Source organism: Oryctolagus cuniculus, chromosome 1 (genome assembly GCF_051225735.1).
Source record: "Oryctolagus cuniculus isolate XC-2025 breed Fujian yellow rabbit chromosome 1, ASM5122573v1, whole genome shotgun sequence".
NCBI lineage: Eukaryota > Metazoa > Chordata > Mammalia > Lagomorpha > Leporidae > Oryctolagus > Oryctolagus cuniculus.
The window spans coordinates 68,031,961-68,042,430 of record NC_142867.1 but is presented as its reverse complement, the minus strand read 5'-3'; the positions used below and the strand labels follow the sequence as shown (position 1 = coordinate 68,042,430).

At 62.3% G+C, this 10,470-nt stretch overlaps 1 protein-coding gene across 4 annotated transcripts in view; it reads right to left on the bottom strand.

The window, feature by feature from the left end:
- The window catches only part of CAPN5 (calpain 5), a 49,271-nt gene continuing 38,801 nt past the window's right edge, over positions 1–10,470 (bottom strand). For 3 of the 4 annotated variants that reach the window (XM_008263663.5, XM_008263675.5, XM_089311628.1), the window contains exons 5-13: positions 9,088–9,280; positions 8,187–8,380; positions 7,651–7,728; positions 7,264–7,459; positions 6,564–6,686; positions 5,355–5,551; positions 3,969–4,084; positions 3,307–3,443; positions 1–1,965 (exon numbers count right to left, since the gene is read on the bottom strand). In XM_008263663.5, the coding sequence (XP_008261885.2) occupies positions 1,783–1,965; positions 3,307–3,443; positions 3,969–4,084; positions 5,355–5,551; positions 6,564–6,686; positions 7,264–7,459; positions 7,651–7,728; positions 8,187–8,380; positions 9,088–9,280 (1,417 nt within the window). In that variant the 3' untranslated portion in view covers positions 1–1,782. The remainder of the gene's footprint in view (positions 1,966–3,306; positions 3,444–3,968; positions 4,085–5,354; positions 5,552–6,563; positions 6,687–7,263; positions 7,460–7,650; positions 7,729–8,186; positions 8,381–9,087; positions 9,281–10,470) is intronic. The other variant, XM_089311633.1, reaches the window with a different exon arrangement.

The window sequence follows — 10,470 nt, the reverse complement described above, 5'->3', positions numbered from 1 at the left end:
GCCTTTCTGAAACTGTGGTAACATTTATTGTGAGATTAGATGAGGCTCCCTCTCCCCCATCCCGTGTGGGCCTTCAGGGGTGAAGCCTGGGCCTGTGCAGCGGAGGCTGCAGGCGACACCCATTTGCACGTGGGGACCCCGAGTGCATGAAGCAATGCTCTCCCCATCCACTCTCGACCCTCACCTTCCGGGTCCCCAGATCCCTGCACAGCCAGGAGCCAGCCTGGCCCAGCTCGAGGGGCCGGAAGTGAGAGCAGGGCTGTGGTACCAGTTCCGTTCCACTGGGGTGGGAGGCAGCGGCCAGCCCCCGGTTGAAGCCCATCTGCTGCTACTTGGTCCTGGCATCCCCCACTGCCTCCACGTACCAGGGGGCGTGGCTGAGCAAGGCAGCACGTGTTGGCTGCTCAGGCCCAGGCTGGCCGAGCAGCGTCTACCAGCCCCGCCTAATTTCAGACATTGGGTGTGCAGGGAGCATGGAGGGCGCCACACTGCCCTTGTCCGGCACTCGGTGACAGCAGGGCTGACAGCGCAGGCGTCGGGGCGCAGGCACAGGAGCTTTCAGTGATTCGCTCCTGGTCACGCGCACAGTCCTGGCCCCAGGCCCAGTCCTCGGGGCGGGGGGTGGGGGTCGCGGCTCTGGGAAGGGATCCTCTCGTCCTCCTCCTGTTTCTGTCCCTGGCCTCTGCTGTGGCCGAGGGAGCCAGGGTCCAGGCGGCTGTGGGTGAGGAGGCAGAGCGAACACGCCGTGGAATCTGGAGCCGGAGACTCAGGTGCCCCAGAGGAATTCCTGTTCTTGAAGCGGCCACACTCGTTCTGTGGCTACCCCTGGCCTGGAGGCCCAAGCAGGGCCCCGCAGAGGCAGTGAGGGCGTCCCGGCACCAAAGCTCAGCCAGAGGCTTCTAGAACACGGTGGGTGCCGGCTACCAGAGCGCCTGCTGCAAACCTCGCCCCCTCGCCAGGGCCACGGCCCCTCTGGAAAGGGCCCACTTCTCCAGGCCTCCCCACGTGCAGCCAAAATCGCGCCAGGAGAAGAGCAGAGGGCTGCTGGCTCGCAGCTTGCTCTGAGAAGCCCTGGGTGAAAGGAAGACTTCCTCCCCCAGGGAACAACAGGAAGCTTGAGGACTGAAACGCTTTGGCCCGGGCAGCAGGAAGGGCACCATGCCCTTCTCGGCTGTGTTCTGGGGGAATGTTGGCGGAGGGCTCCCTGGCCAGGTGACAGCTACCCACCCCAGGCTGCCTTCATTTGGCAAATCTCTGTTTGAGTGAACAAGTGGATGATGGCCAAGGGGCCAAGGTCAGAGAATCAGCCAAGGCCACCTGCACATCTCCCAGAGTCCAGCCTGAGCAGGAGCCCAGCAGGAGCCGAGAGAGAAGGGGGTGAGGGAGACAGGGTAGGCCCAGGCCCAGGCCCAGCAAGGCAAGGACGGGCTTGGGAATGTGGCAGTCTGTGTGTAAACAAGTGACATCTTGGCGCTCCTCGGTGGACTGCAGGCCCTGGGAAAATGTCTTCAACAGTAAGCGCTGTCCCGTAGCAGTGGCGCCAGGTGGGCTGGGAAGGGCTGATTTAAATCTCGGGCAAGAAGACTCCCACGTGAGAAGGGAGTGCTTTGGGGCCCTTGGGACATGAGGCTCAGAGACAGGCAGAGACGTCCCAAGGGCACACAGCAGGCCAGTGCAACAGTGGGCAAAGGACCCCAGTGTCTGGCTCCCAGGTGGTCTCAGGCCTGGCAGGGACATGCAGGTGGTGGTGAGAGCTGCTGGGGCCGGGCAGGTGGGCAGGCATCAGACAGCCGTGAGGGAGGCACTGCTGAGGACACGCACGGCCACGGTGCCCGGCAGGTCGCTGGGCTGCCGGCTGCTGCGGTCCCGCAGGTGGAGGGTGTGCAGGGCCTGCAGGTCGTTGGGGTCGGCCTTCAGCTGCACCTGGCCCAGGAACTCATCCTTCAGCACTCGGTGGTTCCAGATCTGCGAGGAGATGGGAGACTGGCAGGGCCTTCCCCAAGACTAGGGACGCGGGTATACGGGGGCGGGTAATGGCAGGAGCAGCGAGGCCTTGAGCCCACTTGCTGCAGGGCAAAGCCCAGCTGCGGGCTAAGATCCCTGCACCACCTGCCTCGCCATGAACCCTGGGCAAGGCGTCAGGCTCCCCACACATCCAGGGTTCCTCCCAGGGGCCGGTGTTGGGGCGTAAGGGATAGAGCCACGGCCTGTGACGCCAGCAACCCATAGTCTCACTATGCAGCAGTGGTGTGAGTCCTGGCTGCTCTGCTTCCAGTCCCGTGTCTGCAGCCATCCCAGGCAGCGGCTTAGCCCACTGAACCACAAGGCCCACCCTGTGGTTTCCCCATCTTCATTATTTTTTTAAAAAAATGTATATTTGTATTTATTCAAAAGGGAGAGTGAGAGAGAAGGAGAGCGAGAGACCTTCCATCTGCTGGTTCACTCCCAAAATGCCCACAACTCTCTTAAATGCTGGGCCAGGCTGAAGCCAGGAGCCAGGAACTCCATTTGGGTCTCCCAGTGGGTGGCAGGGGCCCAAGTACTTGAGCCATCATCTGTTGCCTCCCCAGCTGCATTAGCGGGGAGCAGAGTAGCCAGGACTCAATCCGTGCTCTGATATGGGAGGTGGCAACACAAGCGGTGGCTTAACCCACCGCGCCCCAACACCGGCCCCTTCCCCATCTTTAATGTGACGGTTGGATCAACTGCCCCTAGGGGCCTTGCAGCCCTGATACCTATGGGTCTGTGGTTTGACCCAGTGGGGCCCAGGGTTAAGAAAACGTGGAAAATCCACAGTGGCTCCCCAGGGTCCCAGGTGTTTGTTTACAGCAGGTTTCTCTCCCACAGAGACACCGCCCTGGGCCCGGGGGACAGATGGCGTACTGCTAATGAGCCCAGAATCCTCGTACCCTGGCCACCTTCGCTGAGAGCAGAAGGAAGCGCACGTCCAAGGTCACTGCTCAAGACCCTTAAGTCAGCCACCCTGACCCACACTGTCCCAACCTCTGCCTGGAGGGGACTGGAGCGGCAGCTCCGAGGCGTGGGGTGCGGGCCACGGAGACGCTCTCCGCACACAGCTAGGAGGCCGAGCCTGCTGGGCCACAGTCACACCAGTTGACCTACTGGGTCTGCCTAGAGGGCCCAGGTGTGCCAGGGGTGGCACCAAGGCCACACTGAGGGTCAGGGACACACTCAGAACCAGAACCCGACCTAGGACACAGTCAAGGGCGCTTTCCCCGTGGGGCCCCGTGCTCTGAGCGAGCTCGCAGCAGGCGGGCCCAGGGGCCCTGTGTGGGGCAGGCTCACCTGGACAGTGACGGGCTGGCCTGGCTTCTTGCGGTAGAAGACGCCCTTGACGTTGTACTCGGGAGCTGAGGTGCCCCTCTGCACGGCCGAGCGCACTGCTTCCCCCTCGCACTTGATGATCACGTAGGAGTTGGCCCCTGGAGAGAAGGCGTGGGACAGGGACTGAGGCCGGGGGCTGCGGCGGGGTCTATGAAGGCAGACTGGAGCATGGTTCATCTCAGAGTTGCTCAGCTCCCAGACAGGCAGACCGGCCTCCAGGCCTTCACCCATGTGGCTTCCTCTGCCCAGAGCACCCTTCTCTCCTACCCCTTTTCCCAGGCTTTATACCCTAAGACCTCCTTGGCCCAGGAAATGGCCACCTCCTCCAGGGAGCCTTCGCCGAGCCTTTCCCCAGCTGCTGTTCCTGTGCCTCACTGCCCCAGCACACTGGAAACTCCTGACAGCACAAGGTATACCTCTTCCTCCCTGTGTGCCAGGCATCACCCAGGCATGGCTGGGCCCACAGTAGGCATCAGGGAAGGTTTGCTGCTTTGCTGAGTGACAGCAGGACCGCTCTGGGGGCTGGGGTCTGCACAGGTGAGCAGAAGGCTGGGGGCAATCAGCAGGAGGGCCGGGGGTGGGGGGTTGGGTGGGTGGGGTGGGATTGCCCCGAGGGAGCTCACCTGTCGGGGAGTCCTTGAGGCCTGCAGCCCCCAGGACATGCACCTGGGTCACCTGCTGAGGGTAGCCACAAAGGGAGCTCCAGCAGGTGTGGGGGGGCTCGTCCAGGCGCAGCTCCCTAATATGGGGCAGGGGAAAGAGGCGGAATGAGGGGTGGCTCCAGGAAGACAGGAGGAGAAGAGGGAGGGCGGGGTGGGCATTTGGTGCAGTGGTTAAGACACAGCCTGAACACCCACAACCCATGTCAGAGCCCGCGGGTTCGCGTCCTGGCCCCACCCTCCCTTCCAGCCTCCTGCTAACGAGCACCCTAGGAGGCACCAGGTGACGGCCCAACTACTTGGGCCCCTGCCACCCATGTCAGAGATCCTGATGAGGCTCCTGGTTCCTGGCTCTGGCCTGGTCCAGCCCAGCTGTTGCAGGCATTTGGGGAGTGAACCAGCAGATGGGGGAGGTCTGGCTCGCTCTCTCTGCCTTTCAAAGAAACAAAAATAAAGAAAGCAATCCACTAGTCTCCTCCCTTCAAAAAAATAAAGTGGACGGAGAGGGAAGCAGTGCTCTGTTGTTTCATTTGAGTCCTGGGCAAAAGCCCCGGGCATCCTGGACCACCCGGGCTTCCCCTTCCCTCCCCCATCCCAGGGGGCTGCAGCGCCCCCCAAGGGAAAAGCCATGAACAGAGCACCTACTGTGTGCCAGGCCCTCGCTGGGCTGTTGCTCGTATTATTGCTAATCCTCAAAGACCCCGGGAGCCAGGGGAACGTGCTTATGCCCATTCTACAGATCAGGATGACTTGGCCCACGGGGGGGGGGGGGGGCCTTGCCCACACAGCACAAAGTGGCAGAGCCTGGGCTGGCAGACTCAGGGCCATCGGTCGCACCACAAACAGCCTCCCAAGGCTGGGACATGGGGACACGGAGTCTGGGCTGCACCCCGAGATGGGCAGGGCAGTGTGGGACCAACAGGGCTGCACTTCACAGGGATGTGGTTGGTTTTCAAAGTTCACTGGGCCCAGAGGCAGCCCCCAGAGGGCAAGGGATTATGGTGACAAGACCCCAGGACCCTGGGATCAGACAGGCTGGGAGGCTTTGCCCGACTCCCCCACTCACTTGGCCTTGGACACCCCTCTAACCTATGTTCCTCTGTCAGGCCTCCTGCTCAGGGGCGCAGGGAGCTCCAAGGAGATGAGCGAAAGCCTCTGTAAGCCAGGAAGCACACTGCAGGGGGGAAGCTGGCACGGGAGCCTGGCAAGTGAGAGGACGAGACAGCCCTGGTGGCAGGACTGGGCAGCTGGATGCCTGGGCACCACGCCTTACGCAGAAGCAAGCACCTTGGGCTGCAGACCCCAGTCAGCCCAGTATGCACCCCTGGGCCTGAGCCAGCCCCCGTGCACCTGCAGTTGGCGGGTACATCAGTGAAGACTCGGAGCAGGAACTCGCCGGTGTGGCCTGGCTCGAAGGTGGTGGGGATGATGACGTAGCGGCCTTCGGGCTGCTCGGTGCGCAGGAAGACACTGCGCGAGTTGATGTAGATGGAGCTGGCCGCCTTGTGCTGCAGGCTGTGCATGCGGTACTGGCGGTTCTCCTCCACCTGCGGGCAGGCCAGAGGCTGGGCTACGCCTCCACCACCAGAGGCGGGGCCACTCCGCCCCACCCGGCCCTGGGCCACCCATGGCCCCTCGACACCGGGGGAGGGGACCCGGAACCCATTTAGATGAAATGTCCAGAGCAGACACAGCTATGGGGGTAGGAGACTGGCAGTTGCCTAGGGCCAAGGGGGCAGGGGGCTGGGCGCTGATGATTGGAAGAAAGAGATTGTGTGTGGTGCAGGGCTAGGGGGTGTGGAGACATCTAAAATGCACCGTGGTGATGGTTCCGCAACCCTGTGGCCACAGCCGAAGAAACTACATCAGATTCTTTCAAAGGGCAATTGCGCAGTCTGGAGTTTGAGCTCCATAAAAACCGTCCAGGGTCACAGCCGCGTGCTGAAGGGACCTGCCAGCTGCCAGGGTGTACCAGACAATCCTCCAGACAGGTGCCGTGACCTGCTGTCATCAAGTCAGTAGGGTCAGACACCGCAATGTCGCAACAGTGTCCCAGCACGTCAGCACACAATGAACGCACCAGCTTGGTGATGGGAACACATTGCCAAGGCTGACGCCCAGGGCCCCAGGGTGGACCAAGTGCTGGCCTACCCCCGTGCTTTCCTCAGGTGCCCGGGGTCTGACAAGCCCGGGGGGCCTCACCGTGCCCACTGGCACCACTCACGGGGCATCACCCCCTGGGGAAGGGCTCAGTTTCCAGACCAGGGGGAGAGGCGGGGGTGAGGCTGCCCGGCCTGCCCAGCAAAGCCCTGACACGGAGATCCGGCAGCTGTGGAGGGCAGAGCAGCCGGGGGCCCAGCTGCCCCCAGGACCGCCCACAGCGAGCCCAAACCACCACCAACCCTCCCCTTGTTCTTCCACCAAACAGCCCGAGGCTGTGGGTCTCAGCAAGGAAGAAATTAGGCTGAGCACTCCCCTCGGAAGCCGGGCCCACGCCATGCCATCCCCACGGCGGCCAGGTGTCCGAGAGCGCTCGGTCCCGGCTCCGGCGGGCCTCACCTTGTAGATGTCGAAGCCGATGGCCAGGTTCTCGCCCTTGCCCTCCCGGCGGGTGGACCGCTTGGGCCGCTGCTGGATGCAGATCAGCACTTCATCTTCTGGTTTCTTGACATCAAAGAGGTACTGCAGGTGTGGCCGCGGAAACAGACACAGACACTGCTGTGGGACCACGCCGAGGCGGGCTCGCCAGCCCCCTCCGGCAGCCAGGACTCAGCCACGTGGAGCGCATGCGTGGCGCAGTCACGTGACCCCTCTACGCCTCGGCCCCTCCCCCGCGACACAGGCCTGGCGGCGCTGACCACGGGCAGCGCAGCAAGGCCGGGAGGAAGATGCTGGCGCCTGGCCGGGGCCCAACAAAGGCTCGCCATGGAGCGTGAGGTTCGAGTAGCTGCCGCAGGTCATGCCGAGAGCCCCGCCTGGCCAGATTCACCAGGAGCTTGCAGTGGGAGTGAGAGGTCTGAGTCCCTGGCTTGGTCCCTAAATGTCCCCAAGACTCTGGGCACGACGGTCACTACCAGTCCCTCCGAGCTGCAGTTTTGTCATTTTTACCCTCGCAGGTCAGAGTGAGAGGCTGGGGCTGTAGGACCCGCCCCCTCCCCCCGAGACGGGACCAGCAAGCCCATCTAACCCCCCCTGGACAGACGGGCACCCAAGGGCACGAGGAGTCCCTGGCAGGGCGGGGGTCCGCCGGGGGGCCCACCTGCGGGTTCTGGAAGAAGGTGTCCTTGTGGTTGATGCAGCCGCCGCTGCGGTTCTGCCTTGGGTCCTCGTGCCGGGTCCAGGCGCCCCGCAGCCGGGCCTCCTCCCACGTCTTGTGGATGCTCAGGTAGGAGGTGTTGAGCACGCGGCACTTGATGATGTCGGTGAAGTACCGGCACACGTCCTCGAAGGTCATCCTGGGCGTGGCAGGTGCCAGAGTGGGCTGTGGGGACGCAGGGGCCCCTTCCTGCCCAGCTCAGGTTACAGGGGAGGCGGAGAGGCTCAGAGAGAGGGCGCGGCTCCTGCGCTGCGACAGGGCGAGGCGCTGCCCGCTGACTGTCCCCACCCCCGCCCCCACCCCCACCCCCGGCCAGGCCAGCACACTGACCAGAACTCGCCGTCATCCTGCACGGTCACGCCCATCTTCTCCCGCTCGCTCTTGCTCACTTTCTGCCACTCCTCGGAGCTAGGATATGAGGGAGGGAGGGGAGAGGTGGGGTCCCACTGGAACCACCCAGCCAGTGCAAGGGGGTACAGTTCGGTGCCAGACCTCCGTTGGAGTGCATGGCTGGGGCCCCTGAGAGGCCCTGCCGCCCCCTCCCACTGTCCCTATGCTAGCCCCAGGAGACCCAGAGAACAGCGGCAGGCGGGGCTCAGGGCATGGCCCTGGGCGAGGGTGGCTCCTTCACTAGGGCCCATAGGCCACACTGTCATCCCCTCTCCCTCCCTGCTGGGGGCATCCCCCGGCCACCTACCAGCCTGGTCCCAGAGTCCCTGCCGGGCAGCTCACCCGCCAGGCCTTTGCCCATGCCGAATCCATCACCCCGCACCATCCCAAGGAATCCTCCCTTCTTCTGCCTTCCCAGCATCACCCGCCCCAGCCCCCGGGAGGCCCAGCCCTCCTGCCCTATGCCCAGGCCTCACGTGTCGCTCCAGGGCCCGTTCCACTCCCGCTCGCCCCAGGGGTTGCGCAGGCGGATCATGTCCAGCTTCTCTGACTTGAAGAAGGCCAGCAGGCCATGGCCCAGGCGCACCTTGCGCACATCGGTGACAGCGTATGCGTGGCCCTTCACCAGGCCACACGCCAGGCGGGCCTCCATGTCTGCAGCTGTCACCGCCTGCAGGAGGACACAGCCACTCAAGAGAGGCAAAAGGCAGGTGGGACTCCGGGGCTGGAGCTAGAGCCAGGAGACTGCAGCACCCCCTACAGGATGGAGCAGGAACTGCAGCCCCCACACGACCTTGGAGGCTGTGATGGGGCGGTACTGTGTCCGCAGGTCTGCACAGACCCTCACAGGGACAGCAATGGGGTCAGCTCCAAGGCATGCAGGAGCTGACTCGCACTGGCTAGCTGATTGTTAAACATTCAGGACTTTTGAGAGTGGGTTTTTGAAAACACCTGCAGCTGGAAACCAACCCCGGTGAGTCTTCACACCAGACATCAGTGGATGCCGCCCACCAGGGCTTGTTACTTCTCTGCAGCCTGTTTATCAGCAACCTCAAGGTCAGGTAAACCTGGATTCAAATCCTGCCATCTCTGAGCCCCCACTTACGCAGCCAATCATGAGCCGCAGGTGAGATCAGATGACCTTCTCGGAGCACCTGGCCCCGGGCCGGCTCTCTGTGGGGCTCCCTCCCCTCCCACCTGCCCTGAGCTTCTGGAGCCTCCCCGGTGAGCAAGGGAGCCTCAGACGCCACGACACTCAGAAGCGGGGTGTGGCGACAGCGTGCGAGGCTGAGCGTCAGCAGTATGAACCAGCCTGGGACCTGGCAGCTTGCGTCCCAGGTGGGGCAGGAGGAGGGGAGGCCCACCTGGCATCCTCACCTTGATGGAGGCGCTGATGAGGCCTCCCCGGGTGTGCACCTTTAACATGCGCTCGAAGAGTTGGTTCCTCTTGGCCTCGTCGTTGGCGAAGTCCCCCTCCATCAGGTCAATGGGCTCCGAAACGCCACCGGTGAAGTCCACCAGTGCGTCCGCCGTGTTGCCCCCATCCAGCGCCTGGTAGCAGCCTGCCAGCCTGGGAGGCAACGTGGAGAGAATGCCCCGATCAAGCTCCCAGCCAGAGCTCTGAAGCCCAGAGAGGTCACGCAAACTGCAATGGCCGCACAGCAGGCCACAGCGGAGCCCAGGCCACTCCCAAGCCAACACCACCCAGCCACGGCATTCAGTGGCTCAAGCCCCTCTAAGCCTCAGCAGCTCGTCTTTAAAAATCAGCTGTGCAAAAATGTAGCCACTCTTTTCCGAAGAGTCAGAAGCTCAGAGATCTTTTGCCGTGCTACTTCTGGCTAGGCCAGAAAATCCGAGACAACCTAATCAGACAGGAAACTCCTTTGAAAGCTAATGCTGCAGCCACACCATGGAAGGAATTCCTGCCACAGGGAACCAGCTGGAGATTCTTGTTACACTGAACAAAGCAACACTGTTGCGTTCCAAATCCGCTGACCATGTAAACTAAAAGCCACTTAAGGGGCAGGTGCTGTGGCATAGTTGGTTAAGCTGCCTATAGCGTCAGCACCCCATATGGGCGCTGGTTCAAGTCCCGACTGCTCTACTTCTGATCCAGCTCTCTGGTATGGCCTGAGAAAGCAGTGGAAGGTGGCCCAAGTCCTTGGGCCCCTGCACCCACATGAGACTGGGAAGAGGCCCTGGCTCCTGGCTTTGGATTGGCCCAGCTCTGGCTGTTGCAGCCATTTAGGGAGTGAACTAGCAGATGGAAGACCTTTCTCTCTCTCTCCCCCTCTCTCTGTGTGTAACTCTGCCTCTCAAATAAATAATTAAACTCTTTAACAACAGCAAAAATAAATAAATGGGGCTGGCACTTGGCACAGCAGTTAAGACACTGCTTGGGATGCCTGCATCCCGCACGGGAGTTCCTGGTTCAAGTCCTGGCTCCTTCACCTTCAGGGCTTCTTCCTGTTAATGTGCACCCTGGCAGGCAGCAGGTGGTAGCTCCTGCAGCTGCGTCCCTGCCACACATGGGGGAGGCCCGGATGGACTCTGGGCTCCTGGTTTTGGCTTGGCCCAGCCCTGGCTGTCACGAGCATTTGAGGAGTGAACTAGAGGATGGAAGAGTTCTCTCTAATGAAAAGAAATAACCACTTTAAAAATTAAATTAATGTAGCAAAACAAGTAAGCACAGAATGGTCCAGCCAGTGTGGAAAATTGGCAGTTTCTCAAGATAAACAGGAGGGGGTTTGGTGTAGTGGG